Source organism: Podarcis gaigeae, assembly GCF_964106915.1.
Source record: "Podarcis gaigeae genome assembly, chromosome: 7".
NCBI lineage: Eukaryota > Metazoa > Chordata > Lepidosauria > Squamata > Lacertidae > Podarcis > Podarcis gaigeae.
Window position 1 is genome coordinate 34,277,095 of NC_139683.1, and position 17,073 is coordinate 34,294,167.

Sequence of the window (17,073 nt, forward strand, 5' to 3'; positions counted from 1 at the left end):
AGAAATTGTCATATTTTTGTGGGTTCAACAAAAAGTGTTTCATTTCCAAGTATCTTTTGGCAAGAGCTGCAAGAAAGAGATTTGCCACAGTGAGAATGCAAGTCAAATTCATTTAAAAAATCCCCTAACATCTTGTAACCCACCTTGAGAATGTTGGATGCGATACTCAACTAGACCCATCAAAATTAATAAAACTAACATAGTCATGTTCATTAATCTTAGTGGATCTTCTCTGAGTAAAACCAATTGACAACCTTGCTTAGCACTTTATAAATACTCCAAAAATGTAAAACAAAAAATCTGCTCCATGTCTTTTTTATAGTTATAGGTAATCCAGGGTCATGATATATGGAAATCCTCTCACCTAGGTTGTATAGAACTTACATTAAGATTTATCTGTGAATTGTTATTTATAACCTGCCCTTCATCTATACAGATAGATACAAGAATGGGATACAGCATATAAAAATACACAATAGAATCATAGAATTGAAAGGGACCCTGGGGATCATCTAGTCCAACCCCCAGCAATGCAGGAATATGCAGCTGTACCATACAGGGATCGAACCTGTATCCTTGGTGTTATCAGCACCATGCTCTAACCAACTGAGGTATCACACTATAATAAAACCATAAAATTCATTTTAACCAATAGGAGCAGCTGAAAACACAGGATAGGCTAACCCAACTGCCAATTAACTAACCACTGAGAACACCTGGGCAAAACAAGTATGTCTTAACTTGATAAAAATATCAACATTGTCCACAGTTTTGAGGCGGAGACAGTCCACAAGTAGGGTGCCAGTGTAGAGAAAGCTTTCTCTTGTGACACCACAAAGCGCAGCTCACCCAATGGTGGATCATGGAGAAGAAACTCATTCAACAAACCTAAGGCACAGGCAGGATGATAGAGGGAATCCTTCGGATATTTGAGTCCCATGACATTGTGTCATGTTCTTTTACACTGTAGCCTGCATTCAACAGATATCCCTCATCTGTTAAGGTCATCTGATGACCTAAACAGGCCATATGGATCTCAGGGCACTGCATTACTCAAACAGTCAGTGATTACAGAACAGAAGGTACTTCAAGCCATATCGGATAATTACACCTAGCAATTGCCACCTAACAGTAGCATCATACGCATACTGCCACTGTGCAATGGGATGGAGAGTATATATCGTATGATCCAAAAAATGGTTTATAAACAGAGCAAGTACTCATTCAGTTATAAATTCTGCTTCTTCTGCAGTCATGTTCTTCACCCACACTGTAAAAAGGACAAGTCCTCACCTCATTTAATCTGGGCAAAATCTGGGGCAGCAGTCAAGGCTAGACAAAGCTCAGAGTTTAACATATAGATAATTCTGTCATCTGAGGGCAGTCAGGTTTTGTCATGCTATTTGGTTGTTTGGGCAGATGAGGCTTAGCATTCTGTTCCATTTGATTTAGCAAAAGACTGACAGAATAGTCTTTTGGTGTAATCAAGAGAGGACTAAGTATCAGCGGTGACAGCTATGGGTCAGGGATGTAAAACCGCATCTTGATTTATATTGCAGGGTTTAAATCTTAAATGGTGGGGAAGATTTCTCTAACAATGACAGCACTACATTATGATTCTACACGCAAGGGCATGGGGGTATTTCTGGAAGTGTTATTCAATCAGTATCTCCAAACAGGCATCCATCAAAAAGTGGCAGCCTCAAATCAAAGAGGATGAAGTTTAAAAATAGGACTGGAACATGCTCAAATTTCATCCTGATGCTATCACAGGTTCCCTTTATTTAAAGGTATTTAACTTTATCTGGAGTACCACAATAGAATAGCGAGCAGCAGAAGTCAAGAAGTTAGAACTGTCCCATACACACACACACCCCGCAAATAATGTTCTTGCTAATCACTTAAGTGATTGAGTTTGGCTAGTTTTGTCAGGTGAAATTCCTTTTCAAAAACAAGTCTTCACTAAAAAAAAACGAAGGGCTCACATTTATTATTGCCTTCTTAGTTGATTTGGTTGCTTTGCTTTTTTTGCTCTCATACTGTAGATGGAAAAAAATAACTTTCAAAGCCAGAAAGATTCCATATTGATTAGGTTCCTTCCAGAAGGATAGGATTATGAATTGTTAAAAGGCAACTGTATGAAACTCCCCCCAAACACACATGCAACTGAATCTGAATTTACACAGGTGCATTTTGAAGCCGTAAATACCCTGGATCATCTTTGAAAAGCCACAGAAACTCAGGTAACTAATCAAATTCAGAGAAAGAAAACTGAAAATAGTTCCAAGCTGTGACATAAAGCTGATAAGTATGTGAAACCATTTGGTACATTGTTGGTGTGAATGGTGTCATGTGCAAAAGTAACTTGAGCAATCCTGTTCAAATTAACAAATCAAGTCAAGTGGTAGACAGAAACATGTGTTAATAGTCCATGCTAAGAGGGAAAGATCTCCAGCTTGCCAAAGGCTCTACTCAACCCCCAACTCCTCCTTATGAACTTGCCAAGTCCTAAGACCTGATAAAGATTCCACACAAGATTTAATTTTAATTAAGAAAGCCTCCTCTTTCAACAAAACACCAGACACCACTGTTTCTCAAAGCTGGAGCCAGCAGCTGTGGCTTCTCCTGTGTCTAGAATTTAGGATTTTAAAATTAATTTCTAATGTCACTGAAAGTCAGGGATAAAAAGAACAATTCCTCTATCCAACTTTAAGATCAAAAAATGTATCCTGTCCTTTCTTTTAGATAGCTGGGTGAAATTGTTGCAAATTCCAATCAGCAATAAGCATTTGCCCCTGGGGAAAGAAGCACAAAGAAACATACAAAAATCTTATTATTTACCTGGCACACCTAGCACAGATGTTCAAGGTGACCTTGGCTTGTGGTTCAGCTGTATGTGTACTTCGGGTTTGGTTAAATTTGCTCCCAGAAGAAATGACACTGGTTACCCCTTCCATTCTTAAATCATCAAGATCCTCTGCAAATTAAAAAAAAAGAAGCAAGTATATCACTAAGTATCATATTTGTTTTAGAAACATATAAATTGCAGCTTCAGCCGTGAAGCTTACTGAGTGACCTTGGGCCAGTCACTTTCTCTCTGTACCAAAAACCTCACAGGGTTGTTGCAAGGATAAAATGTAGGCGTAACCATGCACACTGCCTTGAGCTCTTTCCAGGGAAGGTGAGAGGGAAAGGTAATAAAGTAAAAATAAATTTTAAAAATCCCATTCACCATTAGCCTGTTGTGAAAGACAATTATTTAACGTGAGGCAAGGATCAGCTTGGCAGAGAATCTTTAAAACCACAAGCATGGACTGCCCTCCACCCACCCACCGGTCAAAGCCAGGGTAAGCAATAATGCAGGTCTATGTGGGTGAAGGAAATAACGTAATGTATGGACAGTAATGAAAATATGTATGTGGGGGTTGTCACAAAGGCACTCAACTCCTACATGCATACATGCTGGTAGATGATTCTTAGGGATACAAGGCATTTGAAGGGCTCTCTGCCAGGTTAAAGGTTGCAGATTCTCCAAGTATTCTTCTGTCTTTCTCTCCTTTGTATCTATCTCCCGGTCCAGGCAACATTCCAAAGGACAGATGCCAGTAGAGGGCAAGGCCAGAAGCAAAAGTGGATGGAACAGCAAATGCTAATTTATTCACACATCCTTCTCTATTCTTCGCCAAGGCAAACAAGAAGCTTTAACAGAGTTAAAGGATACATTCAAGACAAGCAAGAACTTAAGGAGGCTGCAAAGCAGGGCAGGGGTGAGGTGTGTGGCCTGGGGACAGCCCAGGTAGAAAAGCCAGGTCTCCATTTGGTTGCTGGGGGACTGAGGTTCCCTATCCCTGATCTAGCACATCCTAACAGAGCATTATTGGAGGAAAAGGTATACACTCAGAAGGGTATGCAGATCTGTGCGATATTATTTTTAGAGGCATCATTTTGGGGTTGGCAAAAAGCATGCCTGTTTTGTAAATTATACTGGTTTCTGAAAAACCAGCCAAAGTTCACAGGAGATTGTTTGTCATATGTTTCTTCAATAAAACTCCACTGTAAACACATTTGTGCTTGCTTTGTGTGTAGGAGGGAAAGGGGGAATCTGTGTGTCATATTCAACTACCATATTTTAAGAAATTGTTGCCGGTAAACAAACACTGAATTCATTACCGCTGGCATATTGTTGAGGTAGCCGATTTTTTTTCAGACACATGGCTATATAGTGTAGCTGTTTATATAGCGTTAAATCAAATTTTGGCCTAGCCTTGAATGCCTCACTCGTATTTCTTTATGTCTTCATAGTTTACTCAACTAGTTTCTTGTTGCGTCAACTTTTGCTAGTTTGCCAAAAGTCTGCTGATGCATGCCACTTCCATTCTAAAAATAGTAAGGTAGGGCAAATCATGAAATTAATCAAACAGTAACCATCTGTAACATCAACAGTAATTTATACTGAACAATATTGAGGATTGTTTTAAATGATTTCATGCTATTAACATAGGAGTTATATAGAGGTGCACTTTATAAATCTTAAACTAATATTTTAAGGAATTCCAAGCCTAGGAGCCAAAGGGTTGCCTTAGATAAGCTCAATAACTTAAATATGCATACAGGGATCTTTTTTTGGGAGGGGGGGACCCGGACATAGTTGAACAGTAGATTCCTATGCCCCATCACAAATGGCTTTTGAAAATGTTTTCAGTTTTGAAAGGGGTTTGTTATGTTGCATGGGGTGATTGTGCTCAAGAAAGGTATGTTAATAACCTCCTTGGGCACACAGAATTACTTGTGCAATTCGCTAGAACTCAGCCACTATGTTGCTGGTGGTTTTAAATATCACAGAACCTTTCAGAAGGACCAAATTGAAAATAAGAAAATGCCTTTTATGAAGAAAATAGGAATGGATATACAGTGAAACCTCGGAATACATCTAGCTGAGCTTTTCATACATGTTAATATTAATTCAAGAGAGCAATAAAGTGCATCTTGCACCCTAAGAACCATTACATCTGTATATGTTTTGGTCTAGCCACTGGCCTGCTTTGCACTAAGCCAGATTCCTCAGTCTTTTTCTACTGTTGTAAAAAACACTGGCTTAGTATGTCATCCAAACCCAGACTTGTAGTTAAACTTTCTCAATGCTAACCACAAGCAGTAACTAGGAAAAAACTTTGGTTGCAGCTCATGGTTAGCTTGTAGGGAAGTTGACCACAAGCCTGGATTCACAGAATACACTAAACCAAGGACTTAGCTCAACAAACTGCAGAAACAAATAGGACCAGGGAGGAGCAAAATAGCTTATCATGACATATAAACAAGGCCAGTGAATTAATTCTGTCTCTTCATTTTTTAAAGCAAAAGCTAACTTGGCTAATTTACAAGCTTACGTCAAGGTCATCCTACCAAATTCAAAGGATGAATAAACCATTTATGTATTGGAAAGATGCATAGATTTGTTTCATGACTGTGAGGGGCAAATGTCAAGGAAATGAGCCAAGAACACAGGTGCAGATATATCCATGTAGTTAGTAAAGACTTAATTTATGAATTAGGATGAGCTCTGTATATTTTTGGATCTGCCTGCTGTGAACTGACTAAATAAAATGTTAAACTTAAAAGGAACAAGGACAAGAATATTAAAATGAAACTTTACAATTATCAGTGTGTACTAGTATCAAGGAAACAGATAGTTAAAGGGAGCTTATTTGTCCATTTTTACAGAACTAACAATAACATTAACAGCTGCAATTCTACTGTGATTAATAACTATATAAACACATACAGACCCACATGACAAAATCATGATTTAAACTATTTCTGTTCGCACAGACAAGCTAGTTTTACAAAGTAAATTTGAATCTGAATATTTAATTGCATTGTATATTTATTCTTTGTTTTTTGCAATGCACTTTTACATTTTTGAATATACCTTTTGTTATGATGCACTCCAATTTTTGAGAAAAGTTAAATTAAGTTAATAAACTGGAAAATTATATAAAAAAAGAAAAGAAAAGTAATTGCGCTGAAAGATACACATTCTTGTTATTCTTCCCAGGCTTGGAAGTGTTTTTGTTTAAATAATCCAACACAGCTTTTTGTTCAAGGAGCTATATTTTATATTTCCTGCACAGAACTCATTTTTAGTAAGATCCTTTTCACACATTTAAGTTTGGTTAAGATTACTGGATCCATAAAGAAAATACATTAGTGCCCTCAAGTGGCAACAACCTAATGCTGGAAATAATGCTTCTATAACAAAATGTTAGCCTATAATAGTATTAAGATACTCGATTCAGTATAAAATATTTCAAAATAAGAATAGTGAACAACAGCAAATATAAATAAATAAACAAGGATGCAAGTATGCTGATTTACCTGGGAGTAAGCCACACTGAACCAGCTTACTTTGCTGTAAACATGTGTAGGATTGCTGCCTATTTCCCCAGGACATTTAAGGAACAAAAGTTGCTACTGATCTTAACATTTCTAAAGGACACAGTGTCTTTACATGTTGACATATAGGTCACTTGCTATAAAGAAAAGACAAATATTGCAAGGTATGAACAACCTATAACCATCAAAATTATTTAATCCTCATTCTCTGAAAAATATTACAATAGAAGAAAGCTTCTGAAAAGCTGATAAATTCCAGTAATTATTCTGAAAGCATAACCATAGGGGAGACTAAAGACACCACCAGTGGACTCACTAGAGACAAGCACAGCTGTTGCATTTCTTTAGAGAAACTATAATGTTTCTTTGTCACTCGGGGAACCATTTTAGTATTATTGTGATGTTTCCATTCAGCCTTCCATGCATTGTTGAAAACCAAGAGAAAGGGGCACAATAGTGGGCTTAGATGTCATGGAAGAAATGACCTTTTTAGCCCATGCTATAGAAGACAATAACAGCAACTTCTGTGGGGTGGCTTCCTCCCCAGAATAATAATAATTAAAAAAACACACCACTGGGTTAATTTGTGATCTTTTTGTAGTTCTTCCCACAGCAATTGCCCCTTCTACCCACTAATCTGTGGAACAGTATGTTCACAGTGAGCGAACCCCCACACTAATTCACCTAATTCACCTGCTGCACTCAAGTTCTCTGTTTGCTGGACAGAGATAGTGACCAGAACAGCTGCTTTGCCTGCCTCAGTGGACTACTGAGCAGGAGGTGGATGGGAAACCACAGGCAATTGTATTAGGACAGTGGTTGGAGGCACAGGTCCCCCTGGACTCTTTGCACAAGGTTCCCTGGAGGAGCAGGAGGAGGAGGAGGAGGACGAGGAGGAGGAGGAGGAGGAGGAGGAGGGAGAAAGAAGTATCACAGAGCTATCAGATGAGGAGGATCTGTGAGATCGCCTCTTGGATCTCTGAAGATGTGCAGGTGCACACCTAGGGAAAGAACCTGGGAGATTCACCTTCTAAAACCGTAGCCCTGAACACTGAGCAAAGGAGAAACTGCAAGACAGTGCCACAGTGAAAGGAACCACTATGGTCAAACATGCCTCATTCCTGTGCACAATTTCAGTGGCAAACTGGAGAGCCCCCCTGGGCAAGCCACAGAAAAAGCCAGACCTAACTATCAGAAGAGGAGGAAAACCACCAAAGCAACATTCCTCTTTGACCTGTGTCAATTCCACTGGCCTGATCAGGGAACAATAATTGCTTTTAAAACGCCTTCTAGTTTAAGGATCAAGGAATTTGGGATCAGCAGAGTAATCCCTCATGATTCCAAAAGGTTGTGAGACAAGCTGAACAACAAAAAGAGTTTTGGGGCTAAATGTGGCTGCATCTGCTGAGGGACAAAATGGCAGTCGCACCCACTTTTGTGCAGCTGTGGAACCCGCCTGCTCCAGCCAAGTCTCAGCTGTGGCCCAAGGAAGCAGAGGATGAACCCTCGGCAAATCCAACCCACCAAGGCTGCTTGCCACAAAATGACGGAAGCACTGACTGAGACATATGTCAGAAGCAAGGACAAGTAGACAGGGGAAAAGATAAGCTGAGGAGAATGAAGGAAATGACATTACAAAATGTACATGCTCCCTAGTGCTAAGTGGGGTTGAAAAATTGTTGAAACAAACAGGCTAATTGAGCACCCAAGTGCCTTTGACTGCAGACAGGCTTGGACTGGAGGGCAGGATGACGCCTCCCCCTGGAAAACAGGTGGAAGGTTTTCTGGAAACTTCCTGTCAGATCCAGTGGGAGGAGTCATCTCTGTGACCAACTGTACTCCATTGGCAACAGGCATGCTGCCAATGTGAATTATCTCAGTAAAACTTCACTGTAACAGAACAGGACTACTCAGAATTCAATCTAACTCAAGAATGTGAAGGGCATTTTTAATCCAATTTGTATTCTGGAAAATGGGCTCCATTTGTTTTCAGGGATTAGTCCCAAATGCAACCTTCATAAGCATTTTGAAATAGGGCTTACTTTAGAAATGTAAATATATCAGAACCAACTACAGCCAAAACTCCCATTAAGGTAACTGAAAACTCTGTTTCCAGCATTATTATAGCGTCTGCCTTACTAAAACAGTGATCCTCAAAGTGCTACACTGGCACAAGCCCCATTCATTTCTATAAAGCTTCTGCTTCAGTGAGAATTTTCAGAAGTGGCAGCAGACTGTCTGCTGTGATTTATAGCTGCCAGGTCTTAACCATTCACTGTGGAATTAGAGAAACATCTGCGGTGTGTTGAGCTTGGGGGAAATAAGGATATTTTCTGTTCTGTTCAGTGGAAATTTACTCTTTGTTGCCACACTCCAATAGAGAGGACAGCATCTGGATTTTAAACCACCTGGGCAAGTACCATATTACCTCTGGGCTCCATATTATGCACAGCACCTAGCATTGTTGGTACATGATAAATCAATGCGGTGATACATTTGGAGCAATTAAGTGCAGTCTTCTTGCGACAATCATAACATGAAAGCTGGTCTTACATTCAGATGGGAATGGCAACACTAAAAGATAGGGCATGATAGAAGAGATGCAAGGAGTGGGTTAGTGGATAGGAAGAACAGGTAGCAAAATGCCCAGAAAAGACAAGGTGGTGATGGTGTGGCAAAGGATATATGGGCATAATGGGTTTTGATTAGGAATTTTAAGAGGTGTAATCCAGACATATGGAACAGAATGGCAGAAAACACATGTGAAAGTCAGAAATAAAGGTGGCTAACAGCAGATGAGTATGAACAAAGAACAGATAGCTTTTTGGTATAGGACTTGCTGCTGTCCTTTGTGGAGGGTGGGGTGGGGGAGGGGAGGGGAGGGTCATAGAGCCCACAGCTGTCCTCAGGGGGGCAGTGGGATCAGGTTGAGATAGCTGGTGCTTCTCTGGTCAGATACTGTTCTATCTCCAGCTTCCCCTTTTGGGGGGGGGGGGTGGGACAAGCAATGCATTACTACCTAACAGACATAACTAGAAAATATTAGACTTACACACCATGCCATTCTGACTTGAGGCTGGCAGTATTCCTGTGCTTTTAACAGGTGCTTATAGCAGAAATCCAGAAGGGGAAACCTTTTCATCAGATCTGGAATAGATCTGGAATTTTAGCCCCCCACCCTTCCCCGCTGCCTTTTTTGTATGTTGTGATGGAAATAGTCTGATCCTAGGCACACAACAACTCAGCTTATAGTAATTCATGAATAGTAATAATAAGCAGAGTCTTGTTACCTTTAACCATATTTTGCTAAAAATACAGATTTTCAGCAGTGAACGCCAGTTCTAATAATCTAATTTAAATACTGAGTTTGCTAGTTCAACATTCATATTCACATGAACTCCTGTATATCTGATTATGTTGCAGCTTTACAACTCCCTCTTCCCTCGGGCCACTTGCTCTTGAATATAATAGGCTGTTTTTTCTAATTAGGCTTATCTCCGTGGATTTTGTGCCTGAATAAGCCAAATTGCTAATATGCGGCAAAATCCTATACAATTTCGCTTAGAAGTAAGTCCTTCTGTTCTGAGATCCATGGGATTTACTTCTAGATAAATGCTTGCAAGACTGCAACCTTACAGCACAACTCTGTACACATTTGCCAGAAGTAAAGCCCACTGTGTTCAAGAAGCTCACCTTTTTTAAAAGTGTATATAGGATAACAGCCTTAACCTCTTTTTATGTATCCTTTCTACACTAGAGTACAGAACACTTATTAAGTTGGAGGAACTGGACATGGAGGAATCAATGAAGTGATCAATCTCTCAAAAGGCCAGTGATTCTGATTACAGCTTACTTGGTTAACCGTAAAATTGTATTCTGTATAAACACAAATCATTCATTTAATCCTGTCATTCCTTCAGTAACTTCAGTTTAGTTCTCTCCTCACCCACTCCTACCTTTCCCCCTCTCTTTAGAGCAACCTTTGTGAGGTAGGGATAGACTGAGAGAGACTGACTAACCCAACGTCACCCAGTGGGTTTAAATGGCTGAATGACAACTTGAATACAGGTCTGCCCAATTCTAGTCTAACACTCTAAAAATCTAACCACTGTGGAATACAGGGGGAAAGGCCATAAAAAAATTAATAAAGACTTCAGTTTGTGGTCTAAACTAGCAGCTTCCACATTACACAGAAAAAAGGACTTAACAGATGTCTCACATTAAATCTGGCATCAATGTGCCACAAATACAGCAATTACTAAAACTCATTATAATGTGCTAATTAAAACCATGGCATAAATAACCTTGAATATATCTTCTGAACATATTTAAAATGCACACTTTAACTAAATAAACTAAATAAAAGAGGGGATAGTGAGAAACCCAAACTATTGTTTTAAAGGAATATTACCAATACTTAAAAAAAAGAACAGCATTCAAGAAATGGGAAGGTACCATAGCTCAGTGACAAAGCACATGTGTTTGGAGGCAGATGGACCAGATTCAATTGTCAACCATCTCTAAATAAAAAGGATAAGGTAGGAGGTGATGCAAGAGACATCTACTGAGACTTTGGAAAGTTGCTGCAAATCAGAGAAGATTGGCAGTCTTCAACGTTTTCAGGTTCAGGACCCACTTTTAATTCAAATATGCATTTGGGTCTTTCTTAATCTATTAACATATATCTGCATGGTGCTAGTGCTCCTGTTGTGACCCACCTTGGATCAGGCCATGACTCACTAGTGGTCTCAACTAGTGGAGCAGACAATACTGGGATAGAAAAACAATAAGTTTTAGTATAATGCAATTTCCTGCCCTTCTAAGAGATTCTTCAGCTATGGCTACATACGTTGTTCACTAACTTGTATAATCTAATGTTATTTAAAAATTGTGCGAGACATTCCAGTTAAACTGTATAAATGAAACCACAGGGGGAGAAATGCACATTAATTTAACCAAATACATATTGTTATAATATTGCCTTTAGGAAGACTAACAGAGCACCATATTCTTTTAGCAGCAGCCAAGGCTAGACAAGCAGCTGACAGCGTGGAAACAAATCATTTGAACGAGTAAGGGAAAGGCTAAAATTAGTGCGACATTGTAGGAAAATGGGTGACTTCCTAATGATGGAAGGCAGCACAGTTACTAACGACAGAGGTGAAAGAAGGAAAATAAAGTCCAGCTCTGGATTCTTTTTTGGCTTACTTTGCTTAAGTCTGTCCTTTCGGCCCATATATTTATTTGAAATAGCCCCAACATTTAAAGAATGAATGTTATGACATCATCTGAAGAGCCTGAGGGCAATAATTTCCTGTCTTGTTTTTTGGGATTTTTCCAAGAACACAAAGCATGTAGTCATGTCCCCATATGTGATACAGCCTTATGAAGAATGCCGTAAGGTTACACTGGATTTTGTGCAATAGGTGTCAATCATTATACTACAGGAGGGGCAGAGTAAATGCAGCAATGGCAAAACCACATTTGAACTTGCTCCGTGAGTGAATTAAGCTTTTAAATTACCCAGCAGTTCCATAGCATCATCTTCATTGTCAATATCTTCTTCTGTTACTGATGGAGCTGTGCTTTGTACAGAATCAAACGAATCCTGGGAGAGCATGGCAGCGAGTAGCTTCTTATGTTGCTGCTGCTGATGTTTCAATCCTTTAGTCTTTGGTTCCATCTTTAAACTAGAAGAAAAAGAATTGCCTCTTTGATTTGTCAGTCTCTCCATGAGAGCACCTAGGGGTGTCAATTGACATCTCAGGAGAATTCATAATTTTATCTTACTAAAACAATTTACTGTGGCCAACATAAGATAATACATATGAAGGAGCTGAATTGCAGGTAGGCTGCTATATCCACATAGCTGGGAACCACAAACATAATTCCAATCCATAATTTAATATTTATTCCATAAGTTCATATTATTATTAATTATTATTATTATGCCACCCATCTGACTGGGTTGCCCCAGACACTCTGGGCAGCTTCTCCAAATGTCCTTGAACTACAGCTCCCATCGTTCCCGACCCCTGGCTAGGAATGATAGGAGTTGTAGTCCAATAACATATGGGGACTCAAGGTTGAGAAAGGCTGATTTAAAGTGTTTCAGGAATGCAAACCCATGTTAGCAGATAAAATAGAAAAAGTAAAACATTGCTAGGAATAATAGCTTCAGTCTATTTCATTCTTGCATCATCACACAACTCTTCTTTGAGAAACTATTTGTGGTCATATATTCATTTTGCCCTAAATATAGTCTTAGAAGGCCAGCTATTTACTACTCTTCCCCGGAACCCAATATTTGCACCTTCAGCAGATACCACTATGCTAATACCAAGTTTCAGCCACATTCAACCATCATTTGACAACCCATTGAGGCAGAGAAGGTTCAGCACATCCAAATTGTTGTACACAGTATTCCTAAGGAGTTAATAAAGTGAACATTCACATTTTTCACTACAGCTGTGTCTTCAACAGCCCTTCAGCTCCCACTCCTGACAAACCACCAAATTGCCTTTTAAGCTCTCAATAATGTACTGTTAAAATTGATGTAAAAACATTCTCCATCTCACTTAACATTTAAAATGATCTGACAATGTTAATAAATTAGCACTTTATTAGTACTTGAAAGAAAGATTATTTGCAAGTACTAGAGTTACTAAACTCAAGGCTAAATAATTAAGTTGAATTAAATAACCGTCTAATCAGATGGTATTATATGTTGGAATCATGTAAACACTGTAATTAATTAATACTTTAATAATTAATTAAATTGAATTAACTCCTGGAAACAGATCTGTTACTCTGAGATGACATGCATTTAATCAGTTGCTATAAAAGACACCTGTGCAGGTCTAAATAGGTACCTGATTTGAACTATATGTAGATAATATTGCTATCTTGGTTCTTCTACAGAATTCCAAACAAAATACGCAAAGTGAAATATTTTACTGACCTAATTTTAGTGCATGTGGCAAACTGCTTTACATAGGTAAAGGTAAAGGGACCCTGACCATTAGGTCCAGTCGTGGCCAACTCTGGGGTTGCGGCGCTCATCTCGCTTTATTGGCCGAGGGAGCCAGCATACAGCTTCCAGGTCATGTGGCCAGCATGACTAAGCCACTTCTGGCGAACCAGAGCAGCGAATGGAAACGCCGTTTACCTTCCCACAGGAGCGGTACTTATTTATCTACTTGCACTTTGACATGCTTTTGAACTGCTAGGTTGGCAGGAGCTGGGACCAAGCAAAGGGCTCACCCTGTCGTGGGGATTCGAACTGCCGACCTTCTGATCAGCAAGTCCTAGGCTCTGTGGTTTAACCCACAGCGCCACCCGTGTCCTCATTATAAAACGTAAGTTTTATTGACCCTCATGCAACCGACCATTTCATGCAGATGCTAGTCTAATTTATGTAGCTAGACAGGCTAAACTCAGGTTGTTGTATTAAGATAACCAATAAGGGGACAATTTTAGATGTTCGAGTTTTCGGTAAGAGCAGCAAAGTTTACCTTCCTCCAGGACTGCTGCTATCTTCGCTATCCCATTGTTCCATTTTGCTTCTTGGTATTGGAGGCTGTAGCATTTCGGCAGCCAATGGGTCTGCATCGTTCTCTTCACGGCCAACCCATTCTCCAACAACACGGGGCCGTAAAAGGGGAGCATTAAAGGCTGCTGTATCCTAGATAGGGAAAATGATACTTTAGCTGCTTTTTTATTTTCATTCTCTCCCTGGAACGTTTATATAATGCTTAATGGCAATCATCTCTTAATGATACACATCAAGCTCAACAAATACAATGGAAGAAAAATAGTTTAAAACTAACTATAAAAAATTGTCAGTAGGCACTGAAAGTTCAACAGCAAGGGAGACTGTCTGATCTTAGCTGAAATATTAAATGCAAGCTTAGAATAATAGAGTTACACTGGACTCTTCTAATGCCCCTGGAAGAAAGAAAAGATTGTCTATGACGTATATATATATCACTAGATATCTGCTTTCATACCAAAGCATTTTATGTTTAGAGAAGTGATTTTGTTTGAATATATTTAAAATGAAATTTCAAAATATGTGCAAATGTTTTCTTACTAATGCAGTGTTAAAAACTCCCATTGTTTTAGGCACATTTTGCGACAGGGAATTTCATTAGCGCAAGCAGTTTCTGAGCTCTGGGCACAGTACTGCACGTAAGATTTCAGATTAAAACTGCAGAGTGAAGGGAAAGGAGGATCTTTTTCTGCTTCCCCACTTCAATCTACTCTCTGAAGACTGGAGAAGAGAACTTCTTGAGAATATTAGGGGGGAAGGCAGGGGAAGGACTAGAGCATGTGAAAAATGAACATAATATTTTAGCTGCAGTTCGTTCATTTTCAGCTTTGTATTCTTGTTAATAAAAAAAGTGTACCTAGACATTCCATTGTTGCGCCCGTAACCTAGTTTAAGGTGCCATTTAGCTCCTAGCTTTCATATCTCAGTTTCTAACACTGCACTAATGGTATGCATGCCTTATCATATCTGTTCCAGATAGTTGTTATTTGTGTTTTTTGTATTTGTGTGCCTCCATTGCTTCAATGTAGACATGCAGAGGCACACACAGAACTTGTATCATTTAACGAGCCCGAGCCCTTACCTTATCAATCTCATCAGAAATGGCAATGCCTACAAATAAAAGAACACAGTTGTAATGTATTTTAAAAGCAAATTAATAAACCAGTCTACTATTTTATTGCATATCTCATGCCTTCTGTGTAAACCTAAGGAGCTGTGGTAAGGGTTTTTTTTGGGGGGGGGATATTTTAAGAAGATAAACAATCATGCAAAAGTGTTTCCCCACTTTTTTTTTTGCTGCTGTTTTATTTCAGGAAGATAATGGGTTACAAGTTAAAGCTGCCGGCCCCCTTGAATGTTCCTCAGAGAGAAAGAGAGATAATGCAGGAAGCAAGACTCTCCAGAGCTCCCCTGAATGTTCTTCAAGTCACCCCAAAGTGCAATGGCACACTGGTTGAAAACCAATGGTATTTAACATTACATGTGTGAGCCTCAGGGCTTACATGCCCTCCCTTCCCTTCCCTTGTCATGATCACAAGACTGAGATTCGAAGCTTTTGCTTATGTTTTCTAACCTCATTTACTCATTATGTCTGAACCTGAACAATCTATCTAGTATCAACTATGGTTTATGGGAACGAGCTTACAATCCTGTCTTGTTTTTCTAAACCAAGGGTTGTCAACCTGGTCCCTACCGCCCACTAGTGGGCGTTTCAGGATTCTAGGTGGGCAGTAGGGGGTTCTATGGCACAAGCTGAATCCTCCTTCCATCGAGCACTGGTGGGCGGCAAGGAAATTTTACCATCAAGAAAGATGCATTAGTGGGCAGTAGGTATAAAAAGGTTGACTACCCCTACACCAAACCATGGTTAACTACTAGCCACAGCTCTCAGCTTGGACCAAAACAACAACTGCAGTTAGTTGAAAATGGAAGAAAGAGCTTCCAATCTTCTCCACATGGTGCCACCAGAGGAGAGGGGAAGAGGGTGGGTATAAACTATCCAGGTACATTCTTGTACTGCAAACCTCACAGCAGTTACCTTTCTTCCCTTAATGGAAACTTCAGCTAGATAAAAAGTCCTTATGGGATCAAAATAACACAGTTGGATCCAGCCTAACATCTTTCCTCTAAACACTAAAAATGCATGCATAGTATCAATATGGTATAAGTTTGTTAAACACACTAGACAAATGTTGGGTTCCTATTTTCTTAAAAGTTTTTCAAAACTGCCAATACACTGACCATTTTTTCAGTCTATACGACTTCCTTTTATTGACTTTTGTGTGGAAAAAAAGCATAACGTACTGCAGAGTACAGTAATTAACATTTTATTAACACATCGATGTGTGTGTGGAAATACTAGCCATTAATGGATTTTTTCCCACTCTCCAGTTACAAAGTACATATATATCGAACAAAATGCACTTTGCTTCCAGCAGATAATCTGTTTTTAATCCTGTAGAGATTAATTTAGGAATGAAAGTACATCCCGGCATTTCTAGTTGTGTGGGTGTTTGCAGAAGCTAGAAAACAGAAGCAAGCTCCCAAGACTTAATTTAGCTCACTCTTCACTTAGACAGCTGCTCGCTACAGCTATGAAGAGAGACAAAACCACCCTACTCAATCTTGGTTTGGTACGTCTACAAATATGATGTACCCCTTGAATTTTAAACTTTGCATTTCCCTCCTCCCTGAAAATACAATTATATTCAACACACTATCTAAACCATCAGTAATGATGGTGAATAGCAACGGACCCCAGACATATCCATTTCCTCTTTTCTAATACTGAAACCCTGAGTTTTTACGCATGCACAAGAGAGGTATCAGCAAGCTCAGTAAAGCCTCAAGGTTTGCTGAAATACAAAACATTATGGTAAAAAATATCTGAGTGATAATTAAAAAAAAAAACCACACAGAACAGTTCAATGGCCATAAAATACTTGGTGGTCTGCATGCCAGTTGGTTTAACAAGCTTGGTGATCATGAAATGCTGACTGTGTGATAGGAGACAATTTATTTAAGGAATTTATATACCCCGCTTTTCACCATATGTCTCAAAGTGGCTTACAAAAACAAAATTCAATAAATTGTTAGGACAGCATTCATGGTACAAAGACCTGCTAAAA

At 39.2% G+C, this 17,073-nt stretch overlaps 1 protein-coding gene across 2 annotated transcripts in view; it reads right to left on the reverse strand.

Annotated features, from left to right (window-relative positions):
• Window positions 1-17,073, reverse strand: part of LOC310848571 (uncharacterized protein C8orf34 homolog) — a 92,927-nt gene that overhangs the window by 48,792 nt on the left and 27,062 nt on the right. For both annotated transcript variants that reach the window (XM_083747793.1, XM_083747792.1), the window contains exons 5-8: window positions 15,027-15,055; window positions 13,908-14,077; window positions 11,917-12,083; window positions 2,842-2,977 (exon numbers count right to left, since the gene is read on the reverse strand). In XM_083747793.1, coding sequence (XP_083603919.1) covers window positions 2,842-2,977; window positions 11,917-12,083; window positions 13,908-14,077; window positions 15,027-15,055 — 502 coding nt within the window. The remainder of the gene's footprint in view (window positions 1-2,841; window positions 2,978-11,916; window positions 12,084-13,907; window positions 14,078-15,026; window positions 15,056-17,073) is intronic.